Source organism: Anolis carolinensis, chromosome 1 (assembly GCF_035594765.1).
Source record: "Anolis carolinensis isolate JA03-04 chromosome 1, rAnoCar3.1.pri, whole genome shotgun sequence".
Lineage (NCBI taxonomy): Eukaryota > Metazoa > Chordata > Lepidosauria > Squamata > Dactyloidae > Anolis > Anolis carolinensis.
The window spans coordinates 309,271,174-309,294,383 of NC_085841.1; the positions used below are offsets into that span (position 1 = coordinate 309,271,174).

The 23,210-nt window shown below is 39.7% G+C and overlaps 1 protein-coding gene across 5 annotated transcripts in view; it reads left to right on the forward strand.

Moving 5' to 3' along the window:
* Nucleotides 1-23,210, forward strand: part of sipa1l1 (signal induced proliferation associated 1 like 1) — a 197,508-nt gene that overhangs the window by 140,095 nt on the left and 34,203 nt on the right. For all 5 annotated transcript variants that reach the window (XM_008103800.3, XM_016991867.2, XM_003214519.4 and 2 more), the window contains 5 exons: nt 956-1,237; nt 7,045-7,194; nt 17,155-17,273; nt 19,767-19,885; nt 21,623-22,068. In XM_008103800.3, coding sequence (XP_008102007.2) covers nt 956-1,237; nt 7,045-7,194; nt 17,155-17,273; nt 19,767-19,885; nt 21,623-22,068 — 1,116 coding nt within the window. The remainder of the gene's footprint in view (nt 1-955; nt 1,238-7,044; nt 7,195-17,154; nt 17,274-19,766; nt 19,886-21,622; nt 22,069-23,210) is intronic.

Here is a 23,210-nt window from a genome sequence, read left to right on the forward strand (position 1 = left end):
TGATACCTCAACCTATTTCACCAGTTGCTCCTATTTTGTCAAAATCCTTTTATTTGACATACTCCTCAAGTAAGTGCAATAGTGAGATGAAAAAGTCCTTTTGTTAATTACCATATATTCAGTTTCTCTCTAAAACTGGAGTATGTTACATAGGCTGCAGTTCTGTACTCAAGTGTTTTGGAAGTAAGGTGAACTGAATAATGGGTCATAATGTTTATGTAAATATGTATAGCATTATTTTGGCTTTGGTCCAGAGAAGTTGCATTGAAAACAAAATCTTATTTTGTTTACAGAAAAACCTTCAATCCAGTGTAGCCCTCCCACTACATGTAGAAAGAAAACAACTTACCTACTTTATATATTTATTTCAAATTATTTTAAGGATTAAAATGTCTCAAGGTCTACATTGGCAGAACAACTTAGTGCAATTTCCCTTTAGCACTTCCTGTATTCTGAAAAATCTTTCTCCAAAGAATCAGTCTCCAGAACCAATTTTCTAAGATTTTCAGGAAAAGATTTCCAAGACACATCCCTCCACTTGTGAGATTATCCTGTAAATGTAGTTTGGCTTACAGAATCTCAAAAAAAAAATAATGGCTTATAATGCAATCCTTAGCATGTTTTCTCAAACATAAGTTGATTGAATTAGTTTTTGTGGTGGAAAATGTAGACTTTTAAAGATCAGGAATGCAATTTATACATGACCAGATTATTATTTCAAAAATATTAAATTAGCATATAAATTAGAACTATGTTTTGAGAAAGTTTTAATTTATTTATTTACTATATTTATATCCTGCCCTTGTCACCCGAAGGGGACACAGAGCAGCAATTTTAAGAAATTGTATGATTCACCAGATTTGTTCATATTCAGAAGTGGTGAGAGTATGAAGTAGTATGAAAAACTTTCCTTCTAGAGTTCCCTGTTACCTTACCTTCCTTTCTTATATTTCAGAAGTTTTTCAGAAACTCATCGCTTGCCCGTGATGGAATACAAAATGAACGATAGTGCAGTTCCATATGAGCTGAAGTTCCCTTTCAGAAATAACAACAAATGGCAGCGAAATGCTAATAAGGGACAGGGGTCGCATGGACAACAAATGCCATCACAGATGCAAAGTCCAGTTCCCACAAGGATTGCCTCAGGGAAAGGCGAAGGGAAAATGTCTCTTCCAGAACGGACAGCAAACATTCCACGCAGTATTTCTAGCGATGGGCGTCCTCTGGAGAGTAGAAGGTAAATGTTTGTTGTTTCTCCTACTAGCAAGAATCACCGTTTTGAAACTAATTCAGAAGTTGATTTTAGAAGAACTATTAAAGCAACAGTGAAAACATGCAGCACCAAACAGAAGCTGTAGCTATTCATTCCTTAAGCAAACCATCCTTCCAAAATGATTTTTTGTCATTTCAGAAAGTATTCAGAATCTAAAATAAATCATGCTAAACCAATTGCCAGGAGTTATATGTATTGGAGTCAATGTATACTGACGTCTCCTCCTTCCACTGCTATTAAATGTACCAGTTCAAGCCATGTCATATCAGTTTTGCAGCATGCAGAAGTTGGATATACTAATTTTTCAGCATGTCTACACATTTATAATTTCTGATCTCTTTTCTATAACAATATCAAAGGGTGGGGAGCCGAAATTCAAGAATGACCTAAAAACACAGAGTTTTTTTTTAATCTTTGTTACTTGTGATCACGTTACCACAGCATTCTGAAGCTTTCCTCTGAATACTTTTGAATGCATTGAAATTAGTGTATACATAATACATAAGCAAAGCAGCCAAGTGGAAAGAAGGTCTCCATACAAAGTCAGTATGATCAAAGATCCAGGTCATTCTTGCTTTTATTACCTTAGGTCTTCTACCTACTTTTCAAAGAAAATATATTTCCTTTCAATGAGCTGTGTCCTTTGATTGAGGTCCAGTAAAGCTGTTGGTGAAATATAAGATTACAGCTGACTTTAGGTATTTATGTACTGTAGTGGAGCATGAGTGGAGAAGATGTTGCTCAGATTACATGTGGTCTACAAAACAGTTTTTAGGGTCTCCACTACCTCCCCCACACCCCTTACGGGAAAATATATCATCGAAAATATCCCCTGATTGCACCTCCATTTTGTGAAGCCAAAGTGAATGACAACGTTCAAATTTTGTTGTAATTAGAACCACGATCCATGTTTTTCCTATATACAAAAAGCTATCTTCCAGATATTTCCCTCTTTATTTTTTCTGAGGAAGTTTGACCAACTTAGAAAAACTAATCCCCCCCCCCTCCAAAAATATGTCGTTGATTCTGTATGTTCTCTATCACACAAAAAAGAATCAAGACTGTCTAGTGAATGCCATCACCACCCCATTTGATATCTTGATACTATCCAGGTGCACTTATTACTACTACAGACTATATCTGATGCAACCAATCTTTGCCTAAAAGTAGAGCTCATTTGACAGCGATATAAACAAGATGGTACACTCTCAACTGTCATATGTTCTGCCCCAAATTCCAGCAAAACCTGGATTCATTTTAGTGCCATAAGATTTTTTTTTTACCATCTCTCTTCCCCTCAAAAGGCTAGGTTTTAAAGCTGAAACTAATGGAAAAAATGGAGTGCAAAGATACAGAATGGGGGACGCCTGGCTCGACAACAGTACATGTGAAAAAGATCTTGGAGTCCTTGTGGACAACAAGTTAAACATGAGCCAACCATGTGATGCAGCTGCTAAAAAAGCCAGTGGGATTTTGGACTGCATAAATAGGGGTATAGCATCTAGATCCAGGGAAGTCATGCTCCTTCTCTATTCTGCCTTGGTCAGACCACACCTGGAATACTGTGTCCAATTCTGGGCACCGCAATTGAAGGGAGATGTTGACAAGCTGGAAAGCATCCAGAGGAGGATGACCAAAATGATCAAGGGTCTGGTGAACAAACCCTGTGAGGAACGGCTTAAAGAACTAGGCATGTTTAGCCTGCAGAAGAGAAGGCTGAGAGAAGACATGATAGCTATGTATAAATATGTGAGGGGAAGTCATAGGGAGGAGGGAGCATGATTGTTTTCTACTGCCCTGGAGACTAGTCCAGTCATGTCTAACTGGGGGTTGGTGCTCATCTCCATTTCTAAGCCAAAGAGCCGGCGTTGTCCATAGACACCTCCAAGGTCATGTGGCCGGCATGACTGCATGGAGCGTCGTTACCTTCCCGCCGGAGCGGTACCTATTGATCTACTCACATTGGCATGTTTTCGAACTGCTAGGTTGGCAGCCGCTGGAGCTAACAGCGGCCGCTCCCCCCGCTCCCGGGGTTTGAACCTGGGACCTTTCGGTCTGCAAGTTCAGCAGCTCAGCACTTTAACGCACTTCGCCACCGGGGCTCCATAAATTCACAACAAAAGAGTTGCCTTTTATTGCAGATAGAAGACTTCGGGAACAGAATAGTTCAGCGGTTTGGTTCTGTTGATTCAATGGTTTCATTCTGGTCAGGGCTAATTACTGGACTTTTTGGCCACATATTTCTTTACACATTTAATGTTAGCAGCTGTAAATTATTTAAATTTACACACGGACATCAGTATGTTGACACATCGTGTGTCAGCAACTCCATGAGAATCGATAAATTGAAAACAAACTACAATGCAGGGATCAAGTAGGGGTTTTGAAAGTTGTTAAAATACATCACAAGTACAAATATTAATGATAAAAGCTCATTAATTATGTCACTGTCTGGCAGCATTAACTAGCTTTCTGATTTTGCTTGCCACTGTAACAACCAAAGCCTCACACACATCAGCTCAAATGCTTGGGGCCTTGAGGATCTCCATCTTTATCTAGTTGATGTCCAGAACTTTCCAAATAACCATATGATTCAACCACTAATCAGATAGGATCCTGTTTTTGGTAGTTCTGGGCACTTTGGTTTCATATAAGTGTGGAGAAAGATGAGAAACTATCACAAAAGTTAGACAAAAATGACCCCCACCTCACCCCCCGCAAAAAGACCTAGTGGGGGTAAAAGCATTTATCTAAACAGCAAAAAATATCATTTTCCAGCCGGGGAAAATATAATCACAGTGAACAAGAAATGTAATCATAATGAACCCTTACCAAAATACACTATGATATGGGAGAAGGTCATACCTTCATAAATATTGACATTGCATTTCTTGTGAGTTGTGTGTGGCAATGTATACGTATATGTCAATTTCACTGAAAAGCAATTACTTGCCTAGCTCTTCAGGGAGTGGTAAGGGGATATGAAAAGACTACTGGCAATGTTACAGTGAGCATTGTTAATCTGCCTGGACCATCTTCTTAGATTTCAAGCTCTTACATTTTTGGGATGTTTTCATTGAAAGCAAATATTTTAAGATGTTTGTCTTTCCAGGGAAATTGAATAGTTTGCAAATTAAATGCAGTGGACTAATGAAAAAGCATGGTGCATGACAGTGTGTCTCTGAGGAATATCATATACATTTGTCTTTTAGGGATATTTTTCAGTGAAAATATTAATGACTTCTGAACTTTACAGTGTCTATAAATACATGTCCATTTCTTGCCTCTTGTCTTTTTTTTTGCAAGCTAGTTACTAAAGGTGCCCAAGGGAGGTAGCATATCTACTAGAAATGACTATTATTTTATTATTTATTTACAGCATTTATATTCTGCCCTTCTCACCCCGAAGGGGACTCAGGGCGGATCACATTGCACACATAAAGGCAAACATTCAATGCCATAACATAGAACAGAGACAGAGACAAGACGTAGGCACGGGCTGGCCTCGAACTCATGACCTCTTGATCAGAGTGATTTGTTGCAGCTGGCTTGCTTTCCAGCCTGCGCCACAGCCCGGCCCTAGAAGGTTTACTTTGAGTATAGTTAAAAGCGCTCTCTCTCTCTCTCTCTCTCTCTCTCTCTCTCTCTATATATATATATATATATATATATATATATATATATATATGTATGTATATAAATGTACTGTTCGTTTGTAGGACCGAGTTAACAACAAAGCCACTGGGCCAAATCATACCAAATTTGGACACAAAACTAATCACTAGCCAAGAAGTGACCATCAAACAAAAAATCTCCCACTTACCCCATCTGCCTCCAGCATGCAAAAAAGGGAAAAAACAACAAAGACATACTACTGGGGGGGGGAATAGTGGCCATATCATGCCTACTCAGAGGCTGTGATGGTGCAGGGAGGGGTTTGATTATCTCTCACCTACCGACTCTTCTTCCTTCTCCATGCCCTTGGGCATCTCTGGCAGGGCCTGGTTGATATAGGCATACTCGGCCAGGACGGGCAAGTCCTCCAGGCCCAGAACAGAGGCGGAGGAGGGAGGAGGACAATGACAAGAGAGGCGGCATTGCTGCTCGGCCCGGTTGATTGAGGCATACTCGGCCAGGTCAGGCAAGTCCTTCAGTGCCCAGGCCCAAACGAGAGCATGGAGGAGGAGGCAGAAGAGGGAGGAGGAGGACGACAGGGGTAGGTGGCGCTGCTGCTCTGCACTGAGAGCTGGGCCTGGCCACCAAGCACTCGCGTGTGAGGATGTTTCTGTGACAAGGCCAGGGTGCCAAGTGCTTTCCTTCTCCCTCGCCCTGGCTGCTCCGGCTCCACTTAGCGCCCTCCCACAAAACTCCCACTGGCTCCCACAAAACCTGCTAAACCTGGCTCCAAGCACTAAAAAACTCTAATACCAGGACAGCAAATAAAGAACAACATTCTGAAAACAAGTGAATTGCAGACAGGAAGCAATCAGGGCCAGCTAACACCTCCCAACAAAGGATTTCCCAGGTAGGAATCAGCCAGGCTTTGAAGCTACAACACAGGAAACAATCAGGGCCAGCTAACATCTCCGAACAAAGGATTCCCCCAGGCAGAAATCAGCCAGGGTTTGAAGCTACAAGACAGGAAAAAAAATCAGGGCCAGCTAACACCTCCCAACAAAGGATTTCCCCAGGCAGGAATCAGCCAGGGTTTTAAGCTACAAGACAGGAAACAATCAGAGCCAGCTAACACCTTCTAACAAAGGATTCCCCCAGGCAGAAATCAGCCAGGCTTTGAAGCTGAAAGGCAATTACATTCTAATAATTCTGGCTAATTGCAGCATTCCTACTTGCCTCCAATAGACAAAAAAAGGAACAACCAGAAATATTGTATATTCACAAGCATTAGGAAATAACATATACTAACTACCACCAATTTCTCAATACTTTATGTCCCATACCACCACACTTCGCCACAGCAACGCGTGGCAGGGCACAGCTAGTAAATAAATAAAAAATATGTATGCCGCTCTTCTTCTGCTTAGGAGGTTACCACTATGGTTCACAAAAATAAAAAAGCAATGGTTTTGATTGTTTTCGGAATCTGATATAGTTAATTCAAGAGATTGCAGTGAGTTCAGGACATTGTCATTCCATCAGTGCTGATTGTGTGAAGAGGCCACTATGCCACACTGCATTCGTTTGAAACAAAATGAGTTGTGTAATATGTCTTGGGGGTGTTGAGTCTGAAATAGGCTTGTACTGTGCATAGGTACATCCGTACATATTATACTACTTGTTTTCTGGCTATCCAGTTAATCTAAAATGCCAATATTTCATTTCACAAAGTGTAGAGTTTCACAGACTGTACTGCATATCAATACATTCTTTAAAATGTATGCTAAAGCTTCTGCTGAAATAGATGGATAAATTATTTATTTTGAATATGGATGGAATATGCTATGGCATATGCTTTGTGTTAATATTCTTTCCTTGCAAATAGCAAAAGCAATTCAGCAAGTTTATTTCTGGAAATCCTTGGAAGCAGTCATTTCTTTTTATTTCCCCCTCCCCCATCTTTTGCCACTGTTCCAAAGGGAGTAGATTAATACAGGAAAATACATCTTGCCTTCCAGCTGGCTTCATTTTTTTACTGCCTTAGTGAACTGACACTGCTGATGTGGCAGTTCCTATATTAGTGTTGTTGCTTTATTGAGCTTTGCATTGTGGTACTTCCTTAATAATGTAGAATTCGTGTTGTTTGTATTGAACAGATTATCTCCTGGGTCTGATGTCTACGTCACCGTCTCATCAATTGCCTTAGCAAGATCACAACAGTGCCGTAATTCCCCCAGCAACTTGTCATGCTCCAGCGAAACTGGATCTGGTGGTGGCACCTATAGGCAAAAATCTATGCCTGAAGGGTAGGCTCTCATGTGTTTATTTCCTTACACTTCTTTTTTGTTTTTTCTTTGCTACTTTCATTTGAGTGACTGGTACTTGCTCCATTCTCACACCAAATACTCTTAGCCGTACTGATTTCATCTGGCAACTTGTCTACTATTTGATATAAGCAGCTTCTTGTGTGGCTTGCTTCTCCTGAAAATGGTGTCCACACATCTACATTTGGCAAGGACTGAATGCTGCCCTAAATGTCATCTGACCTCTGAAAGTAATTTATGGCTCTTTTTATTGCTAGTGCACTCAAAGTCTCTGGTGGTTCTCAAAGTACAGTTCTACAGAAAAGGAACCCTGCATTGCCACTGTATCTGCTGTACTTGAGTGGCATATCTGTGTTCTTTTCATCTGCAGACCGCTTAATGTCCACACCATCCCATTTTTGGGCTCCACACCTACACAGAGCTACTCTGGAACATTCAGTGATCAACCCCAAGACCAACCATACAAAAAGCAAACATTGTGTAATCACCTTCCCATTCAGATGTATTTTCTGTGCATAATTAGGCGCATTCTCTATTTATTTATTTATTTACTCACTTTATCTTTATCCTGGTTTTCTCCCCATCAGGAATCCAGATGGCTACTGGTGATATTTTTCCATTCCCTTTGAGTTCTTTAGGAACTTTTTTTTTCTCTTTGGTTTCTTAAGTAGAGTAATTCTTTCCTTGCCATTTTGATTAACTTGGGTTCACCACTATTAATGAACAAATTCACATTAATCGCTGTGTATATTAGTATTGCAACAATAGCTAGATATTAATAGAAGAGATCTGCCATGACAGGCAGGTGCTCCAAGGCTACCAGTATATACATATTGCTACTGAGGTCTCTGTCCTGTGTACATCTAACAAAAGCAGACAGGTAGTAGTGAGTTGGGAAGGTTTAAATCTCATTGTGCACCGATGCTTAGTAATCTGGAAATAGGCTGCAGGGTCAGCTGTGTTACAAAGCCTGCACTGTTGTGCAGATGGCAATCTTGTGTCCAGGATTATAAGGAGAAATGTTGAGACGGTACTCTAGCTAATCACCAAACCCAAACATTAAAGAACCAGAGCAATCCTCCCTTCCTGCATGGCCCATTGGGCTCACTTTGCTAGGTGTGAATGGTGGTGGGAGCACATATTCTTGCGTTTTTCTTTATAAAAGGATTTTTTCTGCTGGAACACCCATGAGCAAACTGGCCCTTCAGGTGTCTTGGACTTCAACCCCCACAATTCCTAACAGCCTGCTGTTAAAAATTATGGGAGCTGAAGCCAAAACACCTGGAGGGCCAAAGTTTGTCCATGTTTGTGCTAGAAGCTTTGACTCTCCTTTGGGAGAGATAAAGCAGGGTATAAATAAATATAATAATAATTAATAAACTCAGGTATGTCTCTATCCACTTTGACAGTTTTCTGCTTTTATAGAATTCTGTCACTTTGGACCCACTAGTGTTTGAACATAACAAAACTAAGATTTCACAACCTTCCAGGGATAGTCTTCCCATGTCATTTTTCCTGGTTTGGATTTGACCAAAAAATCTCTCCGGTTGGCTGACAAGATATATAAGACAGGTCTCACTCCCAGAATATTGACTTGGGTTCTACTTCCTGTTGTGCTTCAGACACTCAAGGAAAGATATCCATCTACACTTGATATACATGACATCAATACTTTCATTCCTCAGATGTTTTTCCAACAATCTGCTACTGTCATCATCATCATTATGTTTATTTATATCACCTTTTTTCCAGCTATGGGACTCAAGGAAGCTCTAAACCAGTGGTTCTCAACTTGGGGTCCCCAGATGTTTTTGGCCTTCAAGAAATCCTAACAGCTGGTAAACTGGCTGGAATTTCTGGGAAATGTAGGCCAAAACACCTGGGGACTCACAGGTTCAGAGCCACTTCATGGTTTTTCATGGTTTGCATGTATTAACCTCGAGAATCTCTATTTTCTCCTCAAAGGCCAGACATTAGGTAATTCTCTAGCCCAGTGGTTCTCAACCTGGGGTCCTCAGATGTTTTTGGCCTACAACTCCCAGAAATCCCAGTTGTTAGGATTTCTGGGAGTTGAAGGTCAAAAACCTCTGCTCTAGCAGGTGATCAGAATTGCTGTTTTTCTTTCTAGGTGTTCCTTATTTTGTCTTCCTATGGCAGAGACAATCTTTACAAAAAGTATAGCTGTAATAACAGCATTATTTCAATGCAAAGGCTTTCTTCTTTTTGTCCGTACAGGATAATCTCACTTAATCCAAACTGGTTAGCCCCATGCAGGCATTCAATTAGAGCCAAAGGCAGGGAGGACACTTGGGCAAAAGTGTATGTGTGTACCTCACCTGTTGATACTCCCATAAATTAGATATGGATCGTGGAAGTTCTCTAAGCACGTTGAATAGAATGTGGCTACATATCTTTGGCAAATTTTGTATTTAAAATGTAAAGGTCTAGAAGAGGGTAATACGGAGCAGTTTAGCTCTGCGCATGTGCAAGGTTGTTTTTTTAACATCCAAAGGAGGACCAGTTGCTGACCCCAATTAAAGCTTTTCTGAAAGGTGTGATAAGAAGACAATTAAAGAATATCAGGAAACGATTGAGGGAGGCTGGACAGTAGAAACTACATGATAGGAGATGGGTTGCAGGTATCTCCTTTGGACCTGAGCCCAAGGTATGTAATGGAATAGTCTCATGGAAACATGTATCAAGTGGGCTGAGGCTTTTCAGGCTACTGTACTTGAGAGGTCTTTCAAGATAGCCCTGAGATAGACTTGGAAGAGGACAGGCGTTACTCCCAATGAGAAGGCCCTACTAAGAAGCCAGGAAAATAGACTGCGAGTAGTTGAAATGAAGCACCCTTTCTCAGATATGTGAGAGGGATTCAATTGCTGATTATTTTGCTGGCTCCTGCAAGCTCTGCCAACATCCAATTATCCCAGCTTGGGCTCTTCCATCTTTAACCATCTAGCAGAAGCTTCCCTAAGTCTGTATCCTGATGATACTTACTGAGGCTTGTGCTGCAGTCCTTATACTTGTCTGAGAACTTGTTGGAATTAAATAGTCCTGTCTTCCTATGTAAGAGGCTTAAAGTGTGTTTGAGAAATCATGCAAGCAGGGGGCATTTGATGTATCTATTCCAATTAAAGGGCCGAACCCATGCAATCAGACTCAACTCCTTCAGACGTTGCCTCCAATTAGCTTTGCAAGTTTTGTATTTTATATTAGTTAGAAGGATACTTTATCTTTTTTTTTTTCCTTAATTCATTTTGATTCTTTGGTACTATTCCATTATTTTGGCGGACTCCAAAAGGGGACCTAGACAGAGAAGAACAGTCCATTTTATTGGGTGGGAGGGGGGTAGCTGAAGGGGGAAAACCATTTCCCATGTTTTTGCTGGCTATTCCCCCCACTTCTCATTTCATAAGCGAGGGTTATTTCCACGACGGCAGCATGGGGGAGGGGGGGAATAGCAGGGAAAAGTGGGGAAAGATTTCAATCTTTCAACTCCTCCCCTAAAATGGACTGTCCTTGTCTGTCCAGGTCCCCTTTTGGCCTCTGCCCAGATAATAAAACAGTACCAGTTCTTTACTTACTTTCTAAGCCTTTGTCCTGTGCAAACTCCACACGAGACTTCACAAACTAAATAGTAGCCATTATATTTTTTTTTAAATGAAGAGATTCAAATCGTACAGAGACAGCGTATCCAAAATGGCCATCTTCATTGAAAGGAATAAGATTGTCTTCACAGATTTTAAAATGTTAATTGAAAACTATGGAAAACAGTTAATATCTATCATATTATCACAATTTGGGGTGAGTAAGTTCACACAAAGTTTGTTTCAATTGTGTATATTTGTGTTTGTGTGAGAGAGAAAGATATAGATATATATCTTCAAGTGTTGGAATAAAACACTTGTCAGACTGATTTAAGTCTTTTTTAGCAGATGGCTGCTTCTTGATATTGCTTTTACTCAGAAGTATTCATTTATTTATGAAATATTTGTATTCTGTTTCACAGTCTTCCACAATCAAGAGATTCATAATCTTGAACATGTACTACAATTGTGGGGTTACACTGTAAATGGGGTGAATAAAAAGCAGTGGAATACAGGCAGTCCCCATTTAAGCATTTTAAATGTTTAAAACAGCATTTAAAGAGGTTTCAAACAGTAAAATGTTTTAAATAAACTAAGATAGTTAAGAGCCACATAAACTAAAAATAGCTCAGAGTTACCTCTCACATTTTTGTTCTTTTTTCCATCCTGAATAATCTATTGGAACTGTGTGTTTGATATTGGCATTTCCACATTGTAGTTTAAGATTTCAGATGAAAATAAGGCAGTGAGAAGCAAATGCAGTACAGGCAGTCTCTGAATTACAAACATCTGGCTTAGAAATTACTCATAGTTACAAATAGGGTTGAGACAACAGAAGGTGAGTGAAATCTACCCCAAGGAAGAGAAATTCAGTCCTGGAAATGTTAACATGGGGGAAAGGTGTCTCTACTGAAGCTTTATCACCAATTCCTTTTTCCTTAACAGACCAAATTTTTCAAAAGCCAACTATCACAAGGACAAAAGGTGAAGTGAAATCTTTGGAACAGGGACACAGCAAAACAAAAACCAAAGATGTTGACCCTTCCCCATGCTATCCAAAGTTTTTTATATATCTGACTGGAGTTACACTTTTAAAAGTACCTCTTCTACTTAGGTTCTGTAAATCTGTTCTGATCTTGTTCCTAATTTAGGGGCTGCTTGTATTCCCCAGCTTTTTATTCATTCAATTTACAATGTCACCTCACAATGGTAGTACATGTTCAAGATTATGAAAGAGTATGTGGATAACAGTTACTATGTCTGAATTTAAAACACCATCGTAAACTTCTTAAGAAATGTAGAACATTAACTTGTAAGCTGTGACTGCTCAGAAGCCTGTATTTTTCACTAGCTGCCAATGTCTCTTCAAATATATGATGTGATCATGCTTAGAATACAGTTTTTAAAAGATGTAGAATAGAACAAAGTGTACTGAAAAGAAGCTGGAATAATTTCCACTCAATAAAGTGTACTGTCTTTGGTCTAATTCAGTTTGTGGTGGGTGGGAGGCATAAAACAAAGGCATATTAGAGATGTGTAGCATTATGCATGGATAGAATGTTTTTGGAATTACATTTCACAAAATTGAAGTCATTGAAGCCTTGATAACGGTTTGTAAATTATAAAGGTAGCATAAATTATTATAAAGCAAAATGTTTTTGTGTAATATTAAGAGCATAGGCAGTAACTTATTCCAGATGGGAAACCAACCTGACAGAAACAAAATTATAACTTGAAAGGGTGTGTAAACAAATGACCAGCTTATAACAATCCCAATCATAAGGAGTTACTACTCTCGGATGGCTGAGGCAGTCTGATGGAAGGCAGAAGAATATATCATAAGCAGAGATCAGTTGAGCGCTCTGAACTGATTGGGCAATTGGAGGCTAAGAAGGATACAAAACCAGCTCGGGAGAGACAGAAGCCAGACTGACCTGAGTGTTTCCCATGTACGAAGACAGCTGTTCATAACAGCCTTAATGCTGATAAGGCTGTTCCTAGCTGATAAGAGCCTGGCTATCCAGCATGAATATAATTCTTACCTAGCTAGATAAATGTCCATTACATATATATGATGGGTGCCCGTTGTGGATGTTTATAAATATATAACAAATGTTGCTATGTCTAGCAATCCCCAAATATATTATCTCCCATGCATGCTTGTATGCATCCACCACTGATGGTAAATAGGCTGGAACACCCCAGCTTTATGTAAGATGCACCTTACCTATTTGCAATGTAACGTGCCCAGACCCAGAAAAATCTGTTCTTTTTCTTAGAGTATATTTTATATAGCTATGACAGTAAAGGACAGCAAAGGAACTGCTTGTTTCCCCATATTAATATCCTCAGATTCTGAGACTTAATGCTGCTTTAGTAGAGTGTTGATGGTAATTCTGCCTATTTGGACTTTACTGAGGTTTATGAGTTGCGAAGTCCAGGCAGTCATCTCGTGTTAACAAGGACCTCTGAACAGATACAGATTAGTTAAGAGATGATGAAGAACCTCGAGATAGAAGTAGGAAACCATGCCTGTTCTAACAACACATATGACATTCACTTTCGCAGATCCTCTGAAAGGAGATCACACATATTCATGGAAGTTTAAACATATTAGTGGTTACTAAAGCCATAAATGCTAGATATTATCTCCAGAAATAGATGCAGTGTGTCTCTAAATACCAGATGTTGGTGAACATTAGCAAGAAAGAGATCTGTTGCCCTCTTCTCACTTGTGTCTTTCCAGTGAGCAGCTGCTTGGCCACAGAGTGTAACAGAGTGCTATCCTAGATAAGCTTTTGTGTGGTCCCTTATGCTCATAAGCCTGCACAGATGAGTAACCAGGGTATGCTGTCAGTGGCAGAAGTATCTACTGTGGTCCATTATCATCTTACTTTATATCCGGCTTGTGTCTGCTTGCCCTCATCCTATCTCAATCTGTGACTAATGACTAGTGTTGCAGCAGTGATTCTCAGGGGATTATGTAATTGTTGAAATGAATGATACATTTGATTGCAAACAACAGCTCTGAATGGCTAAAGTCATTGAAATGTAGTGGTTACAAGTTTATACGCTTAATCTGTTTGCATGTAGCAAATAGAGTTCCGTTGTTTCATACAAACAGGAATAAAACACAATGAATGTAGCTGTCAAGTTACTAAAGCAGGCAGGAGAAATTATTACATGAACAGCCACTTCAGTGACTAACGATATTAACAATCAGATATGATCTCCCTCTAAAATCTGTAGTCATGAAAAGACCAAAATTTACAAGATGTGAATATCATTTATTACATAACCGCCTTTGTTGTATCTAATAATTATGTTCAATATTTTAGTATATATCATATAGGTTTTTGGGTAGTTGAAAGTAAAGAAAACATTTTGGGGCTTTGGTTGTTTGTTTTGTTTTCTACTTGTTTTCAGTAGAGCTGTTTGGTGTAAACACTATTTCTTCTTCATGGTCTCTGTGAAAATTGCACTGATGGTAATTTTTGCGCATGCGCATGGTGCTTCAGAATCTTCTATCAAGCTCTAGAAGTCTTCTGGCTGCAGCCCCACCCACCCTCCCCAGGAGGCATATAACCAGTGGGAGGGCTGAGGCTTCAGTTCCTGTGATCCGCTGACATCACAGCAGCTTCAGTTATCTCAGCAGCTTCTCTTCAACCATGAGATTACCATGCTTGGTTGTTTTTTTTTCATATTTAAATTTGACCTTGGCTCGTGTTTTGACTATGTTTGTGTCGTCTGGCTTGTTGACTTTGGGATTAACTTTGACTACGTTGTGTTGTACTGGTGTTGACCTTGGACTAGTTTGACCATGTTGCATTTCTGGCTTCTTAAATGAGACTGTTTGCCTCCTCTTCCTTTGTACCCAATTGGGATTTACTCTGACTGCTCTCTTTGGAATATTGACTTGGATTGCTTGGCTACGTTTTCTCTCCTGCCCTCCTTGCACTGATGTGGTTGGATTATCTCTAATGGCTACTCCCAAGTGTAAGATTTGTTCCTCCTGTGGAGGAAAACTACACGAGGGAGGGGGGCAAGATAGGTGTCTGCTGTGTTGGGGGAAGGGACCTCTGTTCCTCAAACACACAAAAATCAGGACAAACTGCTACTTTCCCCTACTCAAAGAAACGAGAAGCCTCTAAGCCTTTGGCAAACTTACCGGGCTTCAACAGACAGCTCCCTCTCCCTACCAAAGAAAAATAAACCCTCTATGGCTTTCAGTCCACAGTGTCAGAAGGAAGGGGGAAAGAAGGCTTCAAAGAAAAGAAAAGGGGCACCCTGCTCCATCCCCGCCTCCCTGCCAACAACAGTAAGGGCAATCCTCAATGCGGTACAGAGAGCACCCACCTAATAATAATAATAATCCTTTATTTATATACTACTCCATCTCCTCTAGAGGATTCAGGGCGGTTTCCAGCATTTACAAAACATGAAGTTGTCAAAACGTACAACGGCATGAATGAACAAACATAATAAAAACAATATCATAAAACAGCAGTAAAAACAGTTCAGTCTAAAATGAACACAGTTACAATACCAATCAACATGAAGGAGTCCAGTACAGTAATCGGGGCTGCGAGGTAGACATTATCAATTAAAAGATAGGTAAAGACTTGACTTCAGTGTATTATAGGACCCGGGGGTGGATAGTGTATAGAGTAAGGTCAACATGTAGAACAGCCAATTAATCTTGCTCAAGGACCTCCCAGAACCTCCAGGGTTTCAGTTCCTTGCAGAAAGAGGGCAATGTAGGGGCTTGTCTGATCTCTTTGGGGAAGGCATTCCAAAACCGGGCGGCCACCGGTTTCTCATCCCCACCAGCCACACTTGGGACGGTGCTGGGAGCGAGAGAAGGGCCTCCCCGGCATATCTTAATACTCATATGAATACAAATAGAAGAGGTTTAGCACCTTCATGGAGCAGAAAGGAGCAAAACCACTTACTGCCCAAACATTGCTCATCTTGGACTTCACTTCATTTTCAAACACAAACATGTCTTTCTCTTTATTTGTTGTTTCGCTGTTATTTCCTTTTATAGGAAGAGGGTAGGCCTCCCCTTGTGTTTTGCTGATGCTGGTGAAACTTTTTCTTCAGGGATATAGGAATTGTAGGCTACCGATTGTACCACCGGTTTCACCCTGGAGTCTGGAAATAGTTCTCTCAGGGTTGACTAGGCCCTCCTTTGACCGCTTGCAACCACAGACATGTCTTATGTGTCTTGGAAGACTTTTTTCTCGTTAGATTGGCATGTAGAGCAAGTGAATTATGTGTGTTAAGGGTAGACAAGCCTTACCTGCATTTCCACAAAGATAAAGTTGTCTTGCACAGAGACATTACGTTTCTACCATTCTGAAATCTAACGTAAGATTTCAAGATAGTAACTAAAATGTTAAAGCTGCGGTTCTCAAAAGATGCTGGCTTGTCAGATAACTTTCAGGTATCTTGAAGGTATTCAATATATATAAGGTGGCCTCTGCTTTTCACATGTCCCAAGACATAGTGTTGCCCACTTTCTTTCAGAAGTCAGCGACAGTGTTGCAGCTCCTTGAGGTGAGGAGAGCCCTGGCTTTTTGCATTCAGAGAACAGCTGAGGTGAGAAAAGCCCCCGGGGTGCTTGTGAAGTACAGGGCAGATTCTAGAGGCTTTCCTGTCTCTTCTCCGAAACTATCCTCATGGATTGCGTCAGCCATACACTTGTCTTACAAGCTGGCAGGAAAGGACTTACCTTCACAGTCCAAGGGTCATTCCACCAGGGCTATAGTTGCATCAACTGCATTCCGCTGGAGGAGGTGTGTCGGGCAGCCATTTGGTCTTCCCCACTTATCTTTGTTACACACTACAAGCTGGACGTTGCTTTCAGGAAAGATGCAGTTTTTAGCAGAACTGTCCTGCTATCTTCAGTGGCATGTCTCCCGCCATCCTAGGTGAGCATGTTGCTTGTCTACCATCAGTGCGATTTTCGCAGAGACCATGAAGAAAAAGGAAGGGTTGCTTACCTATAACCATGTTTCTTTGAGTGGTCATCCGTGAAATTTGCACATCCCTGCCCTTCCTCCCCACTTGCGTCATGCCTGGTTTCTGTCACTGCTGATGTCAGTGGCATAGGAACAGAGGCTTCAGGCCCTCCCACTAGTTAGTTATATGCCTTCTGGGGAGGGTGGGGAGGGCTGCAGCCAGAAGACTTCTAGAGCTTGCTAGAAGATTACGAAGCACATTGCACTGGCAGAGGAGGTACCATCAGTGCGCATTTCACAGATGACCTCTTGAAGAAACATAGTTACAGGTAAGCAACCCTTCCTTTCCATTTATAAGATTTCATAGGAGCTGTGATGTTTTTACACAGGTTTGGAATGAGTCGAAGATCCCCTGCCTCCATTGACCGACAGAACACTGATACCAGCGGAAGTGGCAAATCTACTCCAAGTTGGCAGAGAAGTGAAGACAGTATTCTTGACCAAATGGGTAAGTAAACATCTACTTCAGAAATTAAATGACATCACAATATGACATTGGGAGCCCATTCCGTCAAAATAACCTCTTACAGTATATTGTTCCTTTGTTGTTAAAAATTAATCTGAATTATTAATCATTTCATTTATATTTTACTCCGTGTTTTGTATGCTTAAGAGTAATGAGCATCATATGTAGAAAGCAAAAGCAGGAACCATCTGACAAAATCCACGAGAAAAACTGGAAACATGCTCTAATGATCTTTTATTGCTGAAAAAATCCCAACACATTTCAGGTTGTGTACTCTTTAAAGTTTTCTTTCGGGGCTATATGCAATCTAACATCAAAGATCTCGACCAAAAAATCTCAAACCACCTACTGCATTGGGGGGTTTATTACCAATAAAATAACAACAATAATAGACCAGTTCATAAAATAGGTTTTTACGACACTGTTGAAGAAAATGCAGTTACTACCTGGTGTTGCTGATTGATTGTCCTCGACTCCATTCAATATTGCATCGGCTTAATTTAATTTTCACTTTGTTTATAGTTCCCTTTGTGATATTCAATTTCTACAGTTGAACTAATCGTTTCATCATTGAAGATGTAAAAACCTCAAAAAACCTTAAGAGTGTAAACAAAATATGTGTAAATGAATCTATCGTTGTTTGAGAATCACTTTCCACCTGTGAGGGGTTTTTTCAGTGCACTTTGCCATTAAGCTGTTAACTGAAAGAGACATGCTTAACAATGCAAATCCTTGGCATTCAGCTGTAATTTAGACTGTTAAGTCCTCATTTGGATTTTCGGCACATAGACCTCTTCTTAATTTGTAGCTGCTGTGCACTGAAGCAGTGACCTGGCACGGGTAGGTCCCACTGAAGCGTTGATAAGAATTTTACACAGTAGTGATTCTGATGCAGGATGACTAGCTATAATCAAGGATGGCAGCTTTGGTATCTGTTGGGCCTGGGAGGTCCATTGCAGTATCATCAATACTCAGGTTAAATGGTCTCGTAATATCCTGTACCATACAGTGGAGGTATAGACAAAGGAACAACAAAGGGAGATTTTTGATTTGGATGTTTTAGAAACAAAGCCAAAGGAATTTTGATACAACAATAGCCATATTTCCAAAATAAATGGCAGAAAGCAGACTCAGCTTCTATGTAGAACTTAGAAGGTCAGATACCAACAACGAGTTAACTTCCTCATGATGCTGCCATGAAAAGCAAAAAAGTTTTTGTGACTTTCTGGAGTAATTATGATTTGTCAAGTATCAATAATTACCAGTTAGAGTTGTCATGGGAGGGATTGGACTGTTGATGGTTCTGTCCTCCTATGTTAGCTTAATGTTATAAAATGACTTTTTTAAAAAAGGGAAGATGCTCAGCTCTTACTGTTTTTCTTGTCATCACAATATATGTATAAATATGAAGATTGAAGTATTCAGCATATGTCTCTGAAGTTGGTGAAATGAAATACAATTCTGAGATTCAAAAGATATAAAGATACACTTTTGTTCTAGCCATTTCAGAGGCTCAGTGAGTGGTGTTTTATCTGGTATCTGGTGCCATCTGGTAATTTCCCCATCCCCCATATCTGCTTAAAAGGAAAAACCTGTGATTATACTGATTTCTAGTTTCCATTCTGGCAAAATACTTTAATCACATATGCTTTCATACTGTTGAGATGATAACAACACGTGTACATTTAATCCTTTTCATAATTACTTTTGCAGATCCTCTGTTGTGTGTTGATGCTGGCAGTTAACATAGCTGCTTTTATGTTGTGAAAGTAAAATGCCCTAATACCAACTTGGAGAAAATTGAAATGGTTGGGGGGAAAAGTTGTGGTTTGGGTAGAAAGGTACTACCTGTCAGTCTCACTTTGAGTAGTTTCTAGCTTTAAAGCAGTTACAAGTATTATTTCACATTCGTAACAAATTACATTACCAACTGTAGTAATTATGGATTGTGTCCAGTTGGTATGCCTGCATTGACAGAAGGCTCTTTGATGCAGTGGGCACTTATACTACTAGAATCGGGAGAAATGCAATTTTTGCTACTTCTCCCCCCCCCCCCCTCCCCGTAGTCTTTCCCTTTCCATTACCCACCCAGCCACACATTTCCACCACCCACCCAGCCACACGTTTTCTCTGATCAAATGAGAGATCCATAAGAAAACAATGGAAGGAAAAACAGGATGGAGAGGGGAAATTACCAGAGATCACCTCCCTCCATATTACACTGACAGAACTGGATCAAATTGCATGTTGTCTGCAGAAGGACACCAATTAGATACAATCCTATGCAGTTAAAACTAATTAAGATTCTTCAGCTTATGAAAAGCAGTAATGTAGGTCAGCAACATTAGTGAAAGAATGTCATATTCTGCTTTTGGTTCTCAGCAGACCTACAGCAGTATCTCAACTTTCTTTTAATGCTGAGCAGTGGATAAAGTGAGCTTCCTGAAGGCAAATGTATTCCATGCTATATTGCAGAACCAACTTGCCATCTCCCTGCAATGTCAAAGGTGCTGCCATCCTTCAGAGAGAGCCCCACTGGAAGATTGATGAGGCAGGATCCAGTAGTTCACTTGTCTCCAAATAAGCAGGGCCATGTAAGTTTTCTTTCAAAATTGCTATTTAAAGCACTTTGCTCTTTCAGCAGTTCTTCAAAAGGTAAGATATCCTTTAGAAGCTTGTACTCTTCTGAACTGTACTTCCTTGTTAGAGTATGGAGGCGGCAGCAACAGAGCTGCTCCCGGTGGTTTAAGGCTAATTGCAACTTTAACATTAATAGAAACAATTTTTGTCAATTCAGAAGCAAAGCTTTGCTACAAAGCACTGTGTGATAGGCTAAGGATTCATGGGAACCTTGATTGTTCCAGAAATAAGAGTGTTGTTCAAATTATTCTACTCAGTACTATATTCCACATGCAAAATATCGGTGACTTACTACCATTTTCTACATCAAAAAGTTGAATGATCTGATGCAGTTAGTCCAGATACATTAATTTTAATACAGTAGAGTCTCACTTATCCAACATAAACGGGCCGGCAGAATGTGGGAATAAGCGAAAATGTTGGATAATAAGGAGGGATTATGGAAAAGCCTATTAAATGTCAAATTACATTATGATTTTACAAATTAAGCACCAAAACCATCATGTTTTACAACAAATCGACAGAAAAGGCAGTCCAAAACACGGTAACATTTTATAGTAATTACTGTATTTATGAATTTAGCACCGAAACATCGCAATATATTGAAAACATTGACTACAAAAACATTGGCTACTAACAAATTGACTACATATAAAGATGAATTGGATAAAATGAACTTACAGTAGCAACATTGTTGCAAATCAAATCCATTAAAAGTTCAATCCTTGCTGCCTAGAGAAACAGCTGTGGATCGGGGCGGGAGGCAAATTGCGTTGGATAATCCAGAACGTTGGATAAGCGAATGTTGGATAAGTGGGACTCTACTGTATTTCTGTGTTTATAGGCCAAGTCTTAACCCCTTATGGGATTTAAGTGTATATGCCTTTAAATCAGTGGTTCTCAACCGGGGGTCCCCAGTTGTTTTTGACCTTCAACTCCCAGAAATCCTAACAGCTGGTAAACTAGCTGGGATTTCTGGGAATTGTAGACCCAAACACCTGGGGACCCACAGGTTGAGAACCACTGCTTTAAATGGTAGGCACTTTTCAATACCAGTTGACTTGTAGTCCCAATTTTGGGGGGAAATCGGGATGCTGATAATATAATCTAACATTTTTACACAAAGCAACTGTTTTTTGGGTACATATTGCATATTTCCATACATTGTAGGTTCCTATGCACTCTGTTGCTGCTTACTGAATTAATTCATTAATTATTTGCTTTAGCTGCTTACTATGCACTCCAGTAAAACTTGGAGGATGACCATTGTATGTAGACTTTAGAATATCTCAAATATCTGCATTCTCTTTTCACATCGTTCTGATTCATTTCACTTCACTTAGCTTTCAGTAATGATTTTTACATCTGTAAGTATATTATGAATTGTGACAAACGTTTCTGCTGTGATGTTCTAAAATTAGTATTTGTTTCATGACAAATTTAGAATGGGTATATTGAAAGCCAATTAATGGAAAATTATAGTGGAATGGTGTTTTCTTTTATAAAGTACATGGATGATTATGGCAGATTACTAATTATGTAACATAAGTTTTGAGCTGAGTATTTATGCATCTTGTCTGTCTTAATTTTATGTTCAGTAATGTATGCACATAAGCTCATCATTAATGAATAGCTTTATTTCCTTTCCAGTTTAAATTTAATGCAGAATCTGATTTTTTTTATATATATAGTCCGATAGCCACTACTCCAGCCATTCAAGCAGTAATACACTGTCCAGCAATGCCTCTAGCATCCATAGTGATGAGAAGTGGTATGAGAGTGGAGACAGGACAGAGTCAGAGATGAATAGCTATAATTATCTTCAAGGCACGTCTGCTGACAGTGGCATCGATACCACCTCCTATGGACCCAACCATGGATGCACAGTCTCCCTGGGCAACTCAGCAACATCGCCCCGATCAGGACTTATGAAAGAGAAAGTGTCCCCACTGTGGCACAGTTCCAGTGAAGTCGTCTGTCTTGCAGACCGGACTTTAGAAAAAGAGAGTCACATGATGGACAGAAAGACAGAATCTTCATTAAGCTTGGACATTCATAGCAAAAGTCAACCAGCTTCTAACCCTTTATCAAGAGAGAACAGTGCTTATAGCCTTAGTGATGCTGTTTCCCATGCAAGGTAATTTTCTTTAGAATCATAATGGATGTCACTTTCTATATCTTTCTAGCAGATGTGAGGAGTGGGTGTTATGGAAAATAACATCCTCATGTTTCTTGGCAGTCCTTTACTTTGAAAAGCAGCACTCTGCAGAGAATTTGAAAATAGAAGATTAGATATTTGCTTTTGTGGATGAGAAACTTGTGGGAGAGCTGAGAGCAGATGGGTATAGGCAGTCCACAAGTTACAAATGACTCATAATTAAGAATGACTATCATCACAGGGACAGAAAATGAGATGAAATCTTCTGAAGAGGGTTACAGACATCAAAACAATCACCAAAGGGGTGTTAACCCTTCCCTATGTTATCCAAAGCTTGTATGTGTGTGTGTGTGTAGATAGACAGGCAGACAGATAGACAGGCAGGCAGACAGATAGATAGGCTGGAGTTACACCTAAAAGGTGCCTGTTCTGGTTTACAAAAAAATTCAAGTTAAGAACAGACCTGAAGAACCTATCTTGTTTGTAACTTGGGGACTGGCTGTTCTAGGTTCTTCCCACAGCAGTGCACACACATTTTATATGTGTAAGGCAGTGCAGACATGACATTCTTGATCTTTTAGACATGGTTTTAGGAGTTTTGAATAGACTACGGAATTCTATCTTCTTTTTACTTTCTGGTGCAATTTCCCCCATTATTCCTCCCATTCAGTAAGATACTGTATCTGGACATGAAACCAAAACAAGTAAAATCCATAGGTTGCTACGATTTTATCCCCTAAAGAACACTTTGTCTCTAAGCTGACATATTGTACAAAAGCTAATCACATAATCATTCTTTCATTCTGAATGTCTTAAAATGTACTGGCCCTTTTACTCTTACTCCTTCCATAGCTTCTCTTACATTTGATATGCATCAGTATAAAGTTATTTTTTAGATTATTTACTTTTGTGATAGTATTTTTTTTCATTTATCTCATGGAAAACAGTGTTATGGTAGCTGTAACACTGATTTTATGTGTTTCATTCCCAAAATTCTATACACAGAAGATAAAGATATTAAAAGTAAGATTTTTCACTGGTACAAACAGGTATTCTGGGTTTGAAAAATTCATGCTACTGTATATTACATATGCACAAGGAATTAGTATTTTGCTCCAGTA